At 48.7% G+C, this 19,346-nt stretch overlaps 3 protein-coding genes across 3 annotated transcripts; 1 reads left to right on the forward strand and 2 right to left on the reverse strand.

The window, feature by feature from the left end:
- Positions 1-669: 669 nt before the first annotated feature.
- On the reverse strand, positions 670-8,289 carry ADAD2 (adenosine deaminase domain containing 2). The gene is made up of 8 exons (XM_087876488.1): positions 7,880-8,289; positions 6,387-6,506; positions 5,780-5,930; positions 4,974-5,138; positions 4,138-4,349; positions 3,797-4,031; positions 2,274-2,406; positions 670-1,857 (listed from the first exon to the last, which is right to left on the reverse strand). Exons 1-8 carry the CDS (start codon positions 8,025-8,027, stop codon positions 1,747-1,749), a joined length of 1,275 nt encoding a protein of 424 aa, XP_087732614.1. The 5' UTR covers positions 8,028-8,289; the 3' UTR covers positions 670-1,746.
- A 799-nt stretch (positions 8,290-9,088) lies between these two features.
- On the reverse strand, positions 9,089-14,850 carry LOC117677777 (ribonuclease T2-like). Its single transcript, XM_034438216.2, has 9 exons — positions 14,650-14,850; positions 14,515-14,572; positions 13,868-13,938; positions 13,625-13,682; positions 12,385-12,449; positions 11,373-11,486; positions 10,591-10,639; positions 9,822-9,896; positions 9,089-9,746 (listed from the first exon to the last, which is right to left on the reverse strand). Exons 1-9 carry the CDS (start codon positions 14,751-14,753, stop codon positions 9,579-9,581), a joined length of 762 nt encoding a protein of 253 aa, XP_034294107.2. The 5' UTR covers positions 14,754-14,850; the 3' UTR covers positions 9,089-9,578.
- Positions 14,851-16,222: 1,372 nt separating this feature from the next.
- COX7A1 (cytochrome c oxidase subunit 7A1) lies at positions 16,223-19,346 on the forward strand. The gene is made up of 4 exons (XM_034438236.2): positions 16,223-16,369; positions 17,532-17,618; positions 18,247-18,331; positions 19,064-19,346. The coding sequence occupies exons 1-4, from the start codon at positions 16,355-16,357 to the stop codon at positions 19,117-19,119; spliced, it is 243 nt and encodes an 80-aa protein (XP_034294127.1). The 5' UTR covers positions 16,223-16,354; the 3' UTR covers positions 19,120-19,346.

A 19,346-nucleotide genomic window follows, 5' to 3' on the forward strand; every position in this document is an offset into this window, starting at 1 on the left:
CAGAGTATTTTAATGGCTGATGCCCTTCCTGTCGCCAATGCAATCTTTTATATCTATATCTATCTATCTATCTATCTATCTATCTATCTATCTATCTATCTATCTTTCTATCTATCTATCTATCTATCTATCATCTAATCTTCTCTTTTCTGTCTTCTCTAACTATCCATCTGTCATTCTTCTCTTTTCCATCCATCCATCCATCCACCTATCCATTTATCCATCTATCATCTCTCTTCACTATCTTTTATCCATTTATCCATCCATCCATCCAATCTGTCTATCCATCTATCCAATATATTTTCCATCCATTCATCTTTATACAGTCGCCCACTTTGGAGAGCAGGATTATGTGAAAGTTGGGGGTCCCCACTCCCCATTCTGAATTTGCTGAAATCTTAACCCCATCGTTCGTCTTGGGGTTCCTGCCCCTCCGATGTCTTTTCGGGCAATTCTTGCTTTTGAATCTCCCGAAGCTGAATGCTTCCACCAAGCATCCACTTGGCTCTTCATCTTGAATTCGCATAATTCTGCTCCCAACTGTGTTACACACATGCATATCCGCCCCTGCGTTGGCCCTGATTCCAGACCTCCACACTTCTCAGACTACCCCCACATCCGCAAGGGAAGGAGGTGCTGAACAAATCCACACCTGCTTGCTACGCCCAGTTTGCTTAATTACGGTTTATTGAATGAAACACAACTGAGAGGGTCTCACCATGTATTCAGACAAAGCCAAACAAATCACAGTTGGGCTTAGCAGGACTTCCAACAAGGTCACGGTGCTGGGTAGCATTTCGGAGCAAAGCACCAAGAATGTCTGAAACCAACACTTTCTAAATTGGAGAGTGGGCAGTCAAGTTTGGTCTACAAAAACAGCAGCTGAGAAAACACATTTCCAAACAAGCATCAATAAATAACATATCTTAAAAAAAAAAATCTGCATACATTGAAATTTCCCCAAGGGCAATTCTAAAACTTAACAAGAGGCGCAAAATTGAAAGTAACAAGAAGACTATAGCTTGCTTAAAAGCAACCCTACTTGCGGATCCTACCGTTAAACTCTGAAAAAATAGAAGAGTTCCATCTGCAGAAGTTAAATATGCGTGAATATATTTTGTATAGATATAAAAAAAAACATTCTCCCCCCCTCCAAACATCATTCAAAATTTGCTTTTTGGAAGCATCTGGATTTTTCCAAAGGAAGCGCAGCTGCTTATTCATACTTGTTGGCTCTCAGTTGTTTTTCATGTGCTAACTGCACATCAGTGTAAAATACAACAGGTAGGTTCTAGATCAGATCACACCAGTGCAAAACATAACAGATCTAAGTTCTAGATCAGGGCTCTTCAGACTTGGCAAGTTTAAGACTTGTGGACTTCAACTCCCAGAAGTTTCCCTGGCTGGGCAGTTCTGGGAGTTGAAGTCCACAAGTCTTAAAGGTGCCAAGATTGGAGACCCCTGTTCTAGGTAAATTCAGGGGTCCTGGCCGAAGGAAAACCTGAGAGTACAGACTACGTTTCTGCTCACCAATGCAGTTGCATCTTATCTGCACATTAGGCCTGAAACTAAACTTGTAGTTCACCGTAATTCCGGCTTGTTGAAACCAGCTAGTTTTACAAGTCTTGAGTTGAAACTTACTAACATCAACAATCCCATAATTTGAGGAACGAAATCGAAAACAAGATCTCGCTGGAACTTGCTCCTATCCGTTGGCTGGAGGGATCTTTGGTTGCCCAGGCCAGTCTACCTGCAAAAAGTGTCCGCCAGCTGCTTTTGAGGCCACTTGCTCAAATCCCGAACATTCAGGTGGGTGTATAGTTGGAGCTTTGCACTCTGATAAGTTGTGGCTTGAACCTGGGTGAGGAAAAGAGAAGCAAACGTTGAGTATCTCTTCCTCAAAAATGGCCACTTTAAGAGGTGTGGACTTCCACTCCCAGAATTCCCCAGCCAGCATTAAAGTCTAGGCATCTTAGAAAAATGCTGGCTGGGGAATTCTGGGAGAGGAAGATCACACCTCTTAAAGTGGCCAAGGTTGAAAAACAGAAATCTAAGAGGAACATTCAAGAGATACTCAATTTGGGGGTCCACCTTCATTGATCCAAGAAGCAAAAGGCCACATTGACCGGTGAAAACTGTACAAGCATTTGCTTAACCATAGTTTCTTGAATTAAGTCCACCAAAGGTGGGATTGTGTGTACAATGCATTAAACCACAATCAAACCATTCCTGTGGAGAGACCTGAAGGATGGAGATCAGAGTCAAAGGTTCACCTTGGCTTCATGATACATGGATAGCAACATCAGGTCCTCCCTCTTCATCTCCTGGGCCACCTTCCTGAAGGATTTCAACATGGCGGCCTTACAGAGCCGGCTAGGTCGGGACCCGCCTCCTGGATTTGCAATGCTGGGGGGAAAAACAGAGTAACAAGAGTCGGAAGGGACCTTGGAGGTCTTCTAGTCCAACCCCGTTTAGCAGGAAACCCTACGCCATTTCAGACAAATGGCTGTCCAATCTCTTCTTAAAAACCTCCGTTGTGGAGGACCTGGAGTGAATCTTTCAGCCAGGGAAAACAAAAACCAACTCTTGAGCCCATTCTTTTCCAATCCTATGGCCCACTGGATCAACAAAACCGGAGATAGAAGCATTGGATTGGAGATAAACTTATGAATACCTGGCCCACATCCTTCACAACTCCTGGCCTACAAAAACAAAGATCTAAAACAAGGTGCAACTCAGAAGCTTGTAGACCTCTATTCACCTCCTATTTGGACTCTCTAAGACAGTGGTTCTTCACTCTGGCAGCTTTCAGATGTGTGGACTTCAATTCCCAGAATTCTAAGGAATTCTTAGAGTGGAAATCCACATATTATAAAGCTGCTGAGGTGCCAACAATGGTCTAAAACAGTGTTTCTCAACCTTGGTAGCTTGAAGATGGGTGGACTTCAACTCCCAGAATCTTCTGGGAGTTGAAGTCCACCCATCTTCAAGCTTCCAAGGTTGAGAAACACTGGACTAAGAGATGGCAGAAATGTAGAATTCTGAAAATTGAAACTCTCCATCTTGCCTTTAATTGTTAACAGAGACCCATGTCCTCAATATTTAAAGGGTTAAGTGATTAAGTAAATGTTTTCTGTTCAAACAGATGGCTCTTCAGTTAGCAGATTTTTGGAATGACAGATCCCTGACTTCCTTGGAGAACGTGGCTTAGGCTGTGAGGGAATAATTGTGTAGTGATGGGTATGCAGAATTTTTAACAGTGGGGTATCAAAATAATATTGTCACAGAGTGCCTTCAGTTCACGGAGTATGCTAAGCCCGAGCTTGTATTAATCGTCGTTTGTCCAAGGGTACAATGGATCGTGTTGGGGCTAACACCATTGTAAAGAGTAGATTTCTACATGAGCCACATTCAAGTCAAACCGAAGTCAATCTCAAATCAATCCTAAATCAATCTCATCAATTCCAAATCAATTTTATCAATTCCAAATCAATTTTATCAATCCCAAATCAATTTTGTCAATCCGAAATCAATCTCGTCAATTCGAAATCAATCTCGTCAATCCCAAATCAGTCTTGTCAATCCCAAATCAATCTTGTCAATCCCAAATCAATTTTGTCAATTCCAAATCAGTCTTGTCAATTCCAAATCAGTCTTGTCAATCACCAATCAATCCCAAATCAATCTCCAAGTTCATCTCCTCAATCCCAAATCAATCATCCTAAATCAAACTCAACCACCCAACCAGCACAGACTAATCTTGGGTCTCCCCCAGCCCTCAACCCCTTCCACTCACTCCCTTTCGGCCTTCCCGACAGCTCCGTTCACACATTCCAGCATCTCGTCTCCTGTGCACCAGTTCAGACTCAGCGAGCTGCATTCTGACGGGGAGCTGAGAGGGGCCGCGGGGGGACCTTCGAAGAGGTAGATCTTCTTGTGGCCATACGGTTTGGGCAAGCCATCCTCCGGTCCCAGCTGCACACGCTCGTTAAGGACTGTATAGAGAATGTCGCGGCTGTGATAAGGGTCAGCTAAAAATGGAGAAGTCCAAAGGTGACAAGAGAGAGAAAACACAGGTCATAGCAACTTCGTACAGTCCTCAACTTACGACCACAGTCTAACGTATTCGATATTCACCTAGGACAATGCTGGTAATGTACACGGGATGAAGGAAGTGGCTGAGCAGGGCCCCTTGGACCCCCAGGACGGTCCAGCGGGTCAGCTTGTCACTGCCAGAGGCACAGTAGACGTGGGTGGACATGGTGGGGCTGCAATCCGAGACAGGCTTCAGCTGCCCTTTGACACTGACGTGCAGATCGACCGAAGGGCTGGACTTCAGTAAAGGGGTGCTGGGAGGAAGCAAAGGCAGAAAAGAGGGCGCAAATATTGGATCGACAAAAATGTCCTGATCCCCAAAATTCTGAGCTTGCCGGAATGGTTCCAACCGACACGTCGTTCATGCCGACACGGGAAAGATGCCGGTTGGAGCAGCAACTTGGTCGGAGATCTAAATTCAGGCATTCCTCCACTTACAACCATTCGTTTAGTGACTGTTCGAAGTTACAACCGCACTAAAAAAAGGAAGGGACGAGTGTTTTTCACACTTATGACCGTTACAGCATCCCCACGGTCAGCTGCACTGATGTCACTTATGACAACTGCAGTGTCCTGGGATCACTGCAACCTTTGGACAAGCCAAGTCAATGAGGGAAGCCAGATCTGCTTAATGACTCTGCTGGCTGGGGAATTCTGGGAGCTGAAATCCACTCGTCTCAAAGGCTGAGAAAGGCCTACATTCACCTCCCGTTTGAGTCAGAATCAAAGTCCCAGATTCGGTTTCTATCGTATCTTCTAAAAACTGGAACGACGTATTTCCTGGCTACGTAAACAACACCCACCCCGGTCTGGTCCGATCCCCTTTTTCCACCCCTGATCCGCTCCGGACCCTGCCCCAGCGTTCCCACGACACTCACTGGAGTTTCTTCACTGCTCCGTGCGGCATCTGGCTCAGGTAGAGGTGCAGGTAGCACCGGGGCTTCAACCTTAGGTGTTCCCCATCTTCCACCCGGCAAAAGATGCCCTGTTCGAACTCGGCCGGATCCTGGCTGCAGCACAGCAGGAGCTGCTTGTAAAAATATCTGAAGATGGAGCAGAATCAAAGGGGGGAATCGTGGGGTAACACATATTGGGGGGCGGGGGGGACGGGGGTTATTCAATAGGACCTCCCGTTAAACAGGGACCACAACAGCCCAACCGCATCATCAAAGAACTACAGATACTTCGTTTAGTGACCATTCAAAATTACAATGCTGCTGGAAAAAGTGACTTACGACTGTTTCTCACATTTATGACCATGGCACCATCCCCAGGGTCACGTGATTAAAATTCGGACGCTTGGCAAGTGGCTCATAGTATGACCGTTGCAGCAGTTCCAGGGATACAGTGTCAGATGCTTGGCAACCGACTCGTATTTATGACGGCTGCAGTGTGCTGGGGTCATGTCATCCCCTTTTGTGACCAAAGTCAATGGGGAAGCCAGAGTCGTTTAACTGCCGTGTTCCTTAGAGGGATTCACTCAACAACTGTGGCCATGAAGGTCCTAAAGTGAGGCAGAACTCACTCTGTCTCGCTTAGCAACCGAAGTGCTGGGCTCGATTGCTGTCGTAAGTCGAGGACTCGCTATAGAAGGGGGGCATCTCAGCCTGGGTCCTTCTCTCTCTTCCTTCCTCAAATCCAGGGGTGCTACTGGGGAGGGAGCGGGGGTGGGTGGGGGCCTTACCTCATCAGGGCTCGGCGAGCCACCACCAGGCCATGGAGGTCGTGGACTTTCCGGCCATCAAATTCCATCCAGCCGTCAGAGCAAACGTCTCCCGTCCCCAGGGCCACCAGCTCGTACGTCTCTTTGCAGGGGCCCTGGCTGTCGGCCACCTCTTCAAAGAAAATTTGATTTATTTCATTTAGTGTACGGCATCGACAGAACACTAATAAAACACCTCATACATACAAGCACAAACAGAACAATCAATCGGTGGAACAACAGAAGTTGCGAATGCTCCAACACTGGAAGTTTTTAAGAAGAGATTGGGCAACCATCGGTCTGAAATGGTAGTGAGTTTCCTGCCTAAGCAGGGGGTTGGACTAGATGACCTCCAAGGTCCCTTCCGACTCGGTTATTCTAATTCTATTCTCTATTATTTTCTATATTCTGGACCGTCTATCTATATTCTATATTCTACCGTCTATCTGCTTGCGAGGGAAGAGAGAAGACCACAGGGCCATGCAAGGGAGAAGGTGAACTTGGCCGGGCATTGGGGTGACCCTACGGTGGGGCTGACCCTTTGGCCGAGATGGCCATGAAGACCCCAAATGGGCAAACCGGGGCTCACCTCGCTCCAGGATGAAGGCTGCCACGTTGCCCAAACAGTTGTGGTAGGCCGGCTGTTCCGCGAGAAGCATTTCACATACGGTTTTGGTGATGGTTGCGCATCGGTCTTGATGGAAGGATTCTGGGGAAGGAAGACCAGAAGGTGGATCACCTGCTCAGTCCACTGGGGGAGGAAGAGGAAGAGGAGGAGGAGAAAGAGGAGGAGGAGGAAGAGGACGAAGAAGAGGAGGAAGAGGAGAAGGGAGGAGGAGGAGGAAGAGGAAGAAGAGGAGGAGAGAAAGGAGGAGGAAGAGAAAGAGCTGGAGGAAGAGGAGGAGAAAGAGAAGGAGGAGGAGGAAGAGGAAGAGAAGAAAGAGGAGGAGGGAGGAGGAGGAGGAGAAAGAGGACGAGGAAGAGGAGAAGGGAAGAGGAGGAGGAAGAGGAGAAGGGAAGAGGAGGAGGAAGAGGAGGAGGGGAGAAAGAGGAGAAGGAAGAGAAAGAGGAAGAGGAGAGAAAGGAGGAGGAAGAGAAAGAGGAGGAGGAGGAGAAAAGGAAGAAGAGGAGGAGGAGGAAGAGTGTTACAGATTTTACAAAGCTTCTAACAAGGAGAAAATCTCAAGAGGCAGCTAACAATGAAAGGCACATGGAATTGAGCATACAGGTAGAGCTCGACTTACAGCCACAACGGAGCCCCAAATTTCTGTGGCTAAGCAAGGCAGCTAAAAGAATTTTGACCCATTTTACAACCGTTCTTGCCACTGCAGTCGTTAAGCGAATCCGGCTTCCCCTTGCTTGTTTGTCGCAAAAGGGGATCACGTGACATTCTGGGACACTGCCACCCGTCGTAAATCCGAGTCAGTGGCCAAGCGTCTGAATTCTGATCCTGTGACCAAGGGGAGGCTGCAACCGTCGTTAACCCTGAAAAAACGGTCCCAACTCACTTTTTGTCAGTTGTAACTTGGAACGGTCACTAAAGAACTAAACGGTTGTAATTTGAGGACTGCCTATAATAAATAAAACTCCCCAACACTGTGCATTTTGTCAGGGCGGTCATTGTCTTTTCCTTCCTCTTAAGACAGTGTTTCTGAACCTTGGCCGCTGGACGATGGGTGGACTTCAACTCCCAGAATTCCCCAGCCAGCTCTGCTGGCTGGGGAATTCTGGGAGTTGAAGTCCACCCATCGTCCAGCGGCCAAGGTTCAGAAACACTGTCTTAAATGTTCAACTTGGGGTGTGCAGCCCTCTGCAACACACAAACACACACACACACACACACACAGCTGTTAACATCCCCCTCCCTCCTTTAAATTCCAAACTATCTGAACCTGCACTTTGCAAACTTTCCTGATCCCTCAAGGTGCAAGTTGCCACCTGCAGTGGGGCTTCCACAAGTTGGGGGCGCTGCATTCAAGCCCCCCCCCCACCCATTGCCGGTCTCTCTGCCCACCCACCCACCCCCCATCCTCGGAGCCCCCCCTCCCCTCCCAGCCCCCATTTGCACCCAGCAGCGCCCACCTCTCTCTGCAGCCTCCGGGGGCAAGTCCAGACTTTCCGGGGCGCAAGGTTGGAGCTGCTGCTCCTCCTTCCAGGATGGGGGGCTCTGGCTCGGCCCTTGACAGGAGGGGGGCGCAGGGCTTTCCTCCTGACAGTTTGCACCCTCCATTCCTTCCCCCCCCCCTCTTTTCCTGCAAAAGGGGACGAGAAGCACCAATTTTAGACGCTGCAATTTTCACTACCGGCGGCGTTGAAAATGGCAAGCCAGGTGAAGCTGGGTGGGACGTCAACTCCCAGAATTCCCCAGCCAGATGTGGCTGACTGGGAGGGGGGGCAGAAGGAGGGGCGCCCGGCCACCCGTCGGGCCAGGGAGCAGCGCGTGCGGAGGGCGCCCGGTTGCAACAGGTGGCGGGAGCGGAGCCTGAGTAGGCGCGGCCTGGAGGGGCGTGTCTGGGGAAGAGGTCTGACCACGCCCCTCCTTCCCGGGGGGAGGGGATCCACTCTGCTCCCCCACCAGCCAATCAGGAGTTCGGATCCTCTCACTGCCTTGCAATTGGAGCCCCCACTCCCCTCCACCGGCTGGAGCGCTTTGCAAACTGCTCCTAAGGTGATGGGGGGGGGCTGCAACTTGGAAGCCCCCCCTTAAGAAAGGCACCCTCAGAGGGGTCTCTTGGGGGTCTCATCGGGGATGGCTCCAGGCGATGTTGGCTTTGCAGGGAGGCTGGGAGCTGCAGCGCTTCTCAAGCTTGGCAGCTCCAAAGGCTGGACTCCAACTCCCAGAATCCCCCAGCCAGCTGCTCTTGAACCTGAAGAGGGGGGATGGGTAGGAACTAAGAGCCTTGGTAGTACAGTGGTCTAAAGCACCCTGTTATTAAGAACAGCTGCCTGCAATTACTGCAGGTTCGAATCTCGCCAGGCTCAAGGTCGACTCAGCCTTCCATCCTTTCTAAGGTGGGTAAATTGAGGACCCAGTTTGTGGGGGCAATAAGCTGACTTTGTATAAATATACAAAAGGATGAAGGCTTTCGCTTAACGCATTGTAAGCCGCCCTGAGTCTCCAGAGAAGGGCGGCATATAAATCAAATTTTTTTAAAAAAACTTCCAAATTCTTTTTTGCAAGCTTTCCTGAAAATGTTGCACACTTTTTTTTAAAAAAAAAAACCTAAAATATCAAGATAATAGTTATTTTCATTATTCCCGCCCCAAAAAAGACACCAGGGTGTTAAAGAGTGTTTATTAAATCCGTTTATTCTAATTTTCCTCAGCTAAGCAGCTCCCCTTTGCCATATTCTTCAGGATTGGAAGATTTCCTTTTTTCCCCATGTTTAAATACAATAAAGTATGAAAAATCAAAAGAATCGGTGAAGGGAGATTGGCAGTTTTCCCACCTGGGCAGCTACATTGCCTTACACCAAGAATATTCCTATTTCGCTTAGCAACAGAAAGTTTGAGCTCAACTGTGGTCGTAGGTCAAGGACTACCTAGCATTTTCAAGAACTCCTTTGAACCCGCTATTATAACCGGCCACGTGTGGCAAATGGATTTAGTAGTGAGGGTTCCACAGTTGGCCACGGAGAGGCTTCAAATCCTCCAGACTTCGGTGGAGAGGGAAGAAATGGATGGTTGGCCGTCTGTGGAGTCCGTTGATGGAAACACCCCGGCTGAGGATGATGGGTTTTCGTCCAGTCTCTCTCGCCTCCAGCTGATCTCTCTCGGACCATCACGGGCAGGGGTGGCGGGGGTCCTTCTGACTGGGAGGTACGTATAAGATCCCCCTCTGAGCCCTGCAGGGCTGGTAAGGGGAGATGCCCACGGGGGGCTCTGCCACGCAGCCCGTGGAGAAGTTGCTGAAGAGGGAAACCTTGATTTGGACCAGCAGCTGCCGCCCCTACGAACAAAGAGGGAAGAGTCAAGAGGGCCGCGCTGGAAGAGGCCCGCACTGCAGGGAGGGTAGCAAACCCACCTGCCCGTCCGTCACACACTGCAGCTGGAACCGGGGTCCCAGGAGGGGCTCCAGTGCGTCCACGAAGGTGCTGAGCTGGGGAGAAGAGAGGGTGGAAAGGGAGGGGGAGTCGGGGAAGAGAGACCCAGCAATTCTGGGGGTGATGACTCCAACGCCCCCCCCTTTGCAGCTAAGAAACCCACCCACCCAGACCCGGTCAATTTGAAAGATAAGTCTAGCATTATGACGACATGTAGTCCTCAATTTATGACCTCCGTTGCTAAGCACAGCAGTTGCTGATTGAGCTTTGCCCCATTTTACAGCCTATCTTGCTGCCACCATAGTGGCAGTTTCCCCATTGACTTTGCTTGTCGGACGGTCGCAAAAGGGGATTACGTGACCCCTGGGACACTGCGACTGTCATAACTATGAGTCAGTTGTCAAGCATCCAAATTTATAAACTTACAAACATTGGTTTAGTGACTGAAGTTACAACAGCGCTGAAAAAAAAGTGACTTATGACCTGTCCTCACACTTATGACCGGTCCTCACACTTAGGACTGTTGCAATATCCCCATAGTCAGTTGATCAAAGCTTGGCACGCAGCCTGGTTGCAAAAATCTTTGAGGTCATGTGATCCCCATTTGCGACTTTCCCAGCGGTTTCCGACAAGCAACGTTAAGAAGGGAAGCCGGATTCACTTAGCGACCAAGTGATTCAAACAAGAGGCTATTTCGGCCATATTCTGCAGACCCTCAATTCTTGGGAAGTGAAGGAAAAAAATGGGTACCTGGTAACTCTGCCGGCAGGAGGGAATAATCTCAACCTTTTCAAAAGCCCTGCAATTAAAAAAAGGAAGCAACACGGAGCTAATTAATGGAAAGACAGGATAATTTTGGCTTTATTTGAGATTTTAAAACTGGACTTTACAAGTTAATCCTCTTCATGGCTGAGATTCCTAGTTAAGCTGAACCGAGCCCTCATCTCCCTGCCCTTTGGCCAGATCATATTTATTTAATCTTATTTATTATTTAATCTTATTTATTAATCAAATTTGTGCAGTCCAGCTCAACTCGGAGGAGGAACAAGGCATAATTTGATATTGTAAACTGCCCGCAATCATTGCACAGGAAATGTGCAGCAAATGAACTTCATAATAAAATAAAATAATTTGAGTCCTGGTGACTGTACGCATCCAGGGTGGGGGTATGCTGTGAACCCCTGTTTTCCATAACCATGATTTCCTAAACAAACCAAGATGGGCTGCAATCTTACAGCTTGCTCTTCTAAAAGCCAGCAAACCACCTTCTCCTGCCTAGGATGAGGGAATCTGGCCCTTTAAGGCTGCACCACCTGCATTTCCAACTAAGTCACCCTTTATTATTTCTGGGTTGAGAGATGGGGGAGCTGGAAGTGGAGCCCCCAGGGCAGACGGGATCATTTAACCCAGATTTTCAAGATAACCAGAGCAACTCGACAATTTTCCCTTTAAAAGAAGCCAACTTTAAATTTCTGCTTCAAATTCCCGTGAAAGTCGGGGTCCCCTTGGAACCCCCTTTTTTTCTGGGTCACCTGTCAATATTGTATTTGGTGTGCAGGAAGAGCGCAGCCCCAAAGAATTTCTTCGGACTATTCAGGGTTTCGATGCAACCACCGCAAGTTCCGTGTTTTTCCCATTCTTTCTCCCTGGAAGAAGAGAAACGTTCATGGAGGATATTTCTAGAGGTAGTCCTCGACTTACGACCGTTCGTTTAGTGACCATTCCGCCCCTTCCTCACACTTACAACCGTTACTGCATCCCTCACGATCACATGATCAAATACACATAGTCACGTGTTTTTAAAAGGGTTGCAGCGTCCCGGCCTCACGTGATTGTCATTCGTGATGACAATCAGAGTCAATTGGGGTGGGGGGGAACGATTGGATTCACTTAATGACTGCATGATTCGTTTAACAACTGCAGGATTTGTTTAACGATCGTAGCCAAAAAAAGGTTGCAAAATTGGATTCACTCCACAAGTCTCTTGCTTAGCAATGGAAATTCCAGTCATAAATCAAGGACTGCAGCTTTCTAGCAGCTACGTAGTTCTAAGACGTGTGGACTTCAACTCCCAGAATTCCCCATGCTGGGAGTTGAAGTCCACACATCTTAAAGGGGCTACGGATGGCTGAGAAACCCTGGATGAAAGGACCTATGTCCAGGGGTGAAATCCAGCAGGTTCTGACAGGTTCTGGAGAACCGGTAGCGGAAATTTTGAGCAGTTCGGAGAACTGGCAAATACCATCTCTGGCTGGTCCCAGAGTGGGGGGGGAATGGGGATTTTGCAGCATCCTTCCCTTGGAATGGGGAGGGAATGGAGATTTTGCAGTATCCTTCCCCTGCCTCACCCACCAAGCCACGCCCACCAAGCCACACCACGCCCACCAAGCCACGCCCACAGAAGCAATATTAAAAAAAGATTGGATTTCACCACTGCCCATGTCCATTATCGCTTCTCCTCTGTCCCCCCCCATCCCCATCCCCACCCCACCCACCATCAACCAGGCGGCCACAGGGTCACCCTTTCCTTCTAACTGGGATTACCAAAACTGGAAGTTACTGAGATTGGTGAAAGTTGGCCAATGACGGTTCAATTCAGGCACCAGGTTCTGTGAGAAGGAGAAAAAATATACATGAATATATATATTAATGAATATATATAATGAATGGTGGCTGGGGAATTCTGGGAGTTGAAATCCACAGGTCCTAAAGCAGTCAAGGTTGGACACCCCTGTCCAATCCCATTCCGGATAAATGATTGTCCAATCTCTTCTAAAAAACCTCCAGTGATGAAGCACCCACAACTTCTGGTGGCAAGCTGTTCCACTGGTTAATTGTCTTCACTGTGAGGAAGTATCTCCTTAATTCCAGGTTGTTTCTCTCCTTGATTAGCTTCCCTCCTTTGTTTCTTACCCTGCCTTCAGGTGCTTTGGAGAATAGGTTGACCCCCTCCTCTTTGGGGCAGCCCCCACAAATATTGGAAGATGCTATCATGTCATCCTTAGTCCTTCTTTACATTAGACTAGACATCCCCAGTTCCTGCAACCGTTCATTCTATGTTTTAGCCTCCAGACCTCTGATCATTTTTGATGCTCTCCTCTGTATGTCATATTAGGGGGCAGGAGATTGGAAAAAAACCCCGCTCCCTTGTTTTGTAGATCCTAGCTCAGACTTAGTCTAACTTTGTTGTCACTCTGAATGTACATTAAAGTGAAATTTCGTTGCATACAGCTTTCAAAGGTTGACCCCTTCCAATATACACTGCATAAACCTGACAAATGAATAAATACATATAAAATTATTAAAAAATTGATTAATGGCATATAAAGGCAGAGATCTCTGTAATGGTAGTTTAATACTCTGACAATGTCAGCAGATGGCTGACGAAAGCTTAGTAAAATAAAATTTTAATTCTTTTAAAATTTAAAAATCTTAAATTCCGGAGTTCACAGTATGTCTGCTTCTTTTTTTACTAATATACCTGGAACTTGTATTTTCAGAATAGTTTGTAATATAAAATTATGCATATACCTACATATATTATATGACACATATCTTCCCCTTTAGCGTGACTGTAAGATCCTCATCCATGCTATGTTTTTACCAACATCCAGACAGAAAAGTAAGTCTACCTGTTGCGCTACTAAGCCAACATTCAGTTGATCTTCTTTTGTTGAACAAGCTGCGCCGTGCATCCAGGGTTATTGGATAAGAGGACCCGGCAAAGAGCGAGACTACAATAACAATGAACCTGGTGATGCCCTTAGGAGAAACCTTTACGTACCGTCAGGTCGGAAGGGAAGAGATGCCAATAGGGACAGCATTTCTGGATGTCACTGGGCCTGTGGAGGGAAAGGGTGAAGGCCACGATCCAAAGTTCGGTAGGAATCCCTTTCTCAGCTTCCCTTGGGGAAACTCCATTTCCCAGGGTGCCCTTGGTGGGAGCCATGATGGCCGAAACAGGGGTGGAAGAGGGATTGGGGTTACAGGAAAGGCAGGTGCTTCATTTCAAATGGGAGCAGCTCACCATAATCCATGGATGGTCCAGTTCTTTGCCTTCTTCTCGGACATGACGCAGCCATACTTGCTCGGTAGAGACTTCGAGCAAAAGAGGAAAAGAAATAACATTGTGGGTTCCTTGGTGCTCTCTGACCTTTGTGGCTTTCTTGCAGACGTTTCATGACCCAATTAGGTAACCTGATCAGTGCTAAAGAGAAGTACCAAAGCACTGATGGTGTTCCCTAGTTGGGTCACGAAACGTCTGCAAGGAAACAACCAAGCTCAGAGAGTACCCAGTTCAGCCCTGAGCTACAGATATTCTCTTCAATTGGTAAAAATAAAACTGATACTCTCTTTCCTGTCCTGATAACACTGTCTGATTCACCCGTTAATCCCAAAATCCGACACACACACAGCCCTTGTCCCAGTCCAATCTGAAGATCGTTTCAAAAACGGATGGTCAGTTTGACTTGCCCCTCCCTTCCCTAAGAAAATGTGAGAACTGTGATCCAATCTCATCCTGAAACCTTCCAATGGATGGAGCACCCACAACTCCTGGAGCAAAGCTGTCCCACTGATGGTTCATTAATTGTTGAAATCCAACCCTAGATGAGCTCTTTGGAGGGTGATGCGTTGAGCCCTCCTCTTTGGAAGGAAACCTGGTGGTCTACTCACCACGCAGAAGGAGCTGGGCCACATCTCGACGAAGATCAGGCATTCCCAAGGACAGAGCCTGTGAGAAAAGTCAACCCCTTGATCACTCTGCCTTGGGTTCCCCAGCCCTCGCCCCTTGCAAGGTGTCCCGCCTACCTGGAGTAGTCTTTCTCCGACTTCTCCCACAGCTTCTCAGAGCTCAAGAGGTACAAGAAAGAGCTGGTGTAGAGGAAGCCCAGCGTGGCCCAGCTCAATGACATGTCTGCAAGGGAAGCAGAAGGGGGTCAGAGCAGAGCTGGTCATCTCCTGGCATCCCCTTAGGCCAGGAGACCTCGTGTTCTTCAGAGGCTCAGGAAGAATCGTTGGCTCCAAGAACTTGGAGAAGTTGGCCAAATTGATGAGAATTCACAGGTTCCTGGTAGTAGAACCTCTACCGCAGAAGATTCCAGATTTGGTTGGTGAAGTCTTCCTGGAAAGTTAGAGGGTGCCACTCAAAATGCTAGAGGACCTCTGGCCAACACTGATGGTCCCCGTCGGCAAGGTTCAGCTTCTCTCCCAACACAGCAGGACAGTGAGTAGCGTACCTGATGCCACCACATCTGTCCCCTCCAAACTCCAGAAGCCAACTTACTCTGCAAGAAGCAACATCCAACTGCTTTCACTTCTTCACAGATGGGGAGGAAGCAGGGTTCAGCTGTGACCCACACCCAACCCCCCACGAGGCCTCACATCCTCCTGAAATGATGGGCTGGTGGAAGAGGTAGATGGAGACCTCAGGGTTACCCAGGACGGCTCGAGGCACAATTCCTCAACCTGGGCCACTTGAAGATGGGTGGACTTCAACTCCCAGAATTCCCCAGTCAGCATGACATTCATGCTAGGGATAGTTCCCTCAATTCATGGTTGCTCAACCTTAAAAACGTTTAAAGACATGCCTGATTTTACACCATGGTTGTTAAGCGAATCAATGCAGCTGTTAAGTGAATCATGCGGGTCGTTAAGCGAATCCAGCTTCCCCCATTGACTTTGGTTGTCAGAGGTCAACTGGGAAGGTCACAAGTGGTGGGTCACGTGACCCTAAGTACATGCCGGTTGCCGAGTGCCCAATTGCAATCCCAGGACAGAAGGGATACTGCAACAGTTGTAAGTGCGAGGACTGGTAATCGGTCACTTGTTTCAGTGCTGTTGTAACTTTGAACGGTTGCAAAAGGAATGGTCATAACTTGAGGAGTATCTGTAGAAATATTCCAAAGCTGAAGAATGACTGAGCTGGAAGGGTCCGTGGAGGTCATCTAGACTAACCCCCTGCTCAAGCAGGAGACCCTACAACAAGGGTGTCCAACCTTGGCCACTTTAAGACCTGTGGACTTCCAATTCGACAGGTCTTAAAGTGGCCACGTGTGGAGACCCCTGCGCTGGGTGGGGAATTCCGGGAGTTGAAGTCCACAGGTCTTAAAAGTGGCCAAGCTTGGACATCCCTGCCCTATGACATTCCGGACAAATGGCTGTCCGGTCTCTTCTTGAAAACCTCCAGTGGTGGAGCACCATGACTTCTGTACCCCAGCCAATTACTTGGGGCAGGGGTCTTTAAATCTGGTACCATGTGGAGAAGATCCCCCTCGCTTTCCCCTGTTCCCCCTTTGGATGTATGTGGGGGGGGGAGCGGGACGTTCAGTTGCAACTAGTATTTTGACCTTCCCAGCTTCCCTTACTCCTGGCATCTGGTCAAGCCACTTCCAGCTGTCTCCACCCCCGTCAGCTGTTTTGGCACTAGCGGTAGTATCCTTGGAGAGGCCCCCGCAGAGGACGAGGCCCACCTCGAGCGAAAGAGCAAAGCAGAGAGAAGCAGACCCAGGAGAAAATGAGATCCTTGCTGGTAAAAGCAGAATTTGGGGGGGAGCAAAAAACAAAAAAAACCCAGTTCATTGCAGGGGTTGAGCAAAAAAGCCAACAACAACAAACTCTGCCCTTTGGCCGTGCAATTCGCACAAGCAAACGTTTTGGAGGAGTAACAGGTCTCCCTTGTAGCTCCGATTCTGGGTTGGTGGGAGGCGAGACAGCTGGCCACATCTGGTCGATCGAAAGAAAGACATTTCAATTCTGCTTTTTGGTCCTCCCGGGGGAAGAAAAAAACACCCAGGAAATGTCAGTGGGTGTGAGGGGGTTGAGGGTCTTTTGCACTTATTTACTTGCAAAAAGCAGAAGTGGGAAAAATCATGCGGGGCAACTGGATCTTTTGACAGCTAACTAAGTTCCTTCTACCTTTTTTCGGAGGGTTTGTGAGTTCCTTGCAAACTTAGTTTCCTTTCCCACAACCTACCCGAGGGGAGGGGGGGTCTACTTTTCACACACCCCTGTGCCCACGACAGAAGAGAAACTGCACAGGCGGTTGTGATCGAGTCACAAACTGCTCCTCTGGCCGCATTTTTTTGAACCCGAGAAGAGGAAAGGAAAGGAAATGATTTATTTTTTTGCTACGGCCCCTAACTCAAGGGGCTGCCCTCCTTTGCCCCCCCCCCAGATGCCTTTTTCCTGTCTCAAATGTCTTTGGGGCAGGGGGAGGCATTGGGGTGGTGGCAGAGGTGGGTTTCAGCAGGTTCTGACCAGTTCTGGGGAACCGGTAGCAGAAATTTTGAGTAGTTTGGAGAACCCGTAGTAAAAATTCTGACTGGCCCCGCCCCCATCGTTTCTCTGCCTCCCAAGTCCCAGCTGATCGGGTGGAAGTGGGGATTTTGCAGTATCCTACCCCTGGATTGGGGAGGGAATGGAGATTTTACAGAATCCTTCCCCTGCCACGCCCACCAAACCATGCCCAGCAAACACCCCCCCCCTTAATAATAGTATGGGATAGATTGAGGGACTGCCCAAAAATGAGATACGGTTTCCTGCCTGAGCAGGGGGCTGGACTAGAAGACCTCCAAGGTCCCTTCCAGATTCTATTCTATTCTGTTCTTTCTCCTTGATGGATTTGTAAAATTAAAAAAAAGAATTTTTTTGGGGGGGGGCAAACTCTTTATTAGATCTTATTTTGGTTACAGGTGACTCGCTTACAGTCCCTTCGATGCTTCACCACCTCCGGCCGGCAAATGGAAAACAAAGTCCCTGAATATCAGAAGCTCTTCCAGGTGAGACGTCGGCCACATCCCCACAATCCTTGTGACCCCATTTGCGGCTGCCAGGCTCTCAACCTGAGTGTGGGCAGACGGACCTACAACCTGCAGCCAAGCCGTGAAAGCCCCCACTGGCATTGCGCTTGTTGCATCAGAATTTCCATTGCTGAGTGACACGGTTGTTAAGCAAGTCACACTCAATTTGACATCCTTTTCGCCAGAGTTGTTAAGTGAATCAGGCGGTCGTTAAGCAAATCTGGCTTCCCCCGTTGACTTTGCTTGTTGGAATCTGGTTGGCCAGGTCGCAAGTGGTGATCACATGATTTTAGGATGCCGCACCATCCAACTTTCACGCCTAAGGCGGGACTAGAACTCCCTGTCTCCTGGTGATTGGCCCAAAGTCACTCAGCTGACTTTCGTGCCTAAGGCAGGACTAGAACTCACTGTCGCTTGGTTTCTGGTCTGGCGCTTTAACCAATAGACCAGACTGGTTCTAGGTCTATTTTGGGGGCTACTCAGCAGCCCAGGAGCAGTTGGAGCAGCCACAACTCCCCTCCTCAAAGTGGGGCTTCTCAGCCTGAGCCCTTTTAAGAGGTGTGGACGTCACTGAATTAAGTGGGGGTCTCTCGTCCTCCCACCCCAGGCGGATAACGATTTGCCAGTGCACCTGAAAGGGGGGATGTCCGATATGGTGATGTATCGCGTCACCATGATCATCGGAACCGTAGGTGAGTGAAGTCGACCCTTCCCCATCTGGGCTTTGGGGGCTGAAAGATGGGGGAGGGGTTGCGGGGGGGCCGGGGGGGTGGGTCCAAAAATTCAAAATGTGAAGCGACAAAGGTTCACATGAAAGCAACAATGGCATCAACTGACAGCAGACTCTTATGGGAAACGTACGTACACACGGACCCACAAACACACATAGCTCGGTCATAGAAACCCAGCTGCTCTGCCCCCCCCCCAATTCAAGGGTGGGCCTAGGGAGGCCCCATGGAAATTGTTCTCTGGGGTCGGCCGGATGAACAAAGTGGCCAAATTACAGGTCAGCCTCGATTTACGACCCCAGTTGAGGCTGTTGCTAAGCCAGACAATGGTTAAGTGAGATTTGCCCCATTGAATGACCTTTTTGGCCACTGTTGTTAAGCAAATCGCTTTCATCATTAAGCCACTCATGCGGTCCTTAAGCAAATCTGGTTCCCCCGTAAACTTAACTTGTTAGTAGTCGGCTGGGAAGGTTACAAATGGTGATCGGGTGATCCTGGGGTTGCTGCAACCGTCATAAATATGAGTCAGTTGCGCCAAGCGCCCCAGTTTTGATCCCGTGACCGTAGGGATGCTGCGACCGTCATAAGTGTGACTGGTTGCTTTTTTCAGTGTTGTGGCAGCTCACGAAACCAACGGTTGTAAATCGAGAACCAACTGGGTTTTAACTTAGCCTGTTTTTGAATGTGTCTCTCCAGGCATTAGCTATGCGCTCTATGGCATATATGAGCTTGGAAAAATCAAGAAGCATTGAGAAGGAAGCCGGGAACGCAAGGCCAGACCTTGCTGGGACCCCCACCCCACCCCGCCCCACCCTGCCCCACCCCTGCTCCTGTTTAGAAAACTCCGGAAGCAGAGAAGAGCAAAACCTATTTTGGGGCGCTTGCAAGATCGAACCAGCAAGGAAACGTCTGTGGAGGTTTTTTCCCCAAAGTGTATGCGATGCCTAAAGCGACACGAATAAACAGACGCAACAAAGAC

This window comes from Pantherophis guttatus, chromosome 10, assembly GCF_059756535.1.
Source record: "Pantherophis guttatus breed Tessera chromosome 10, ASM5975653v1, whole genome shotgun sequence".
NCBI classification, from domain to species: domain Eukaryota; kingdom Metazoa; phylum Chordata; class Lepidosauria; order Squamata; family Colubridae; genus Pantherophis; species Pantherophis guttatus.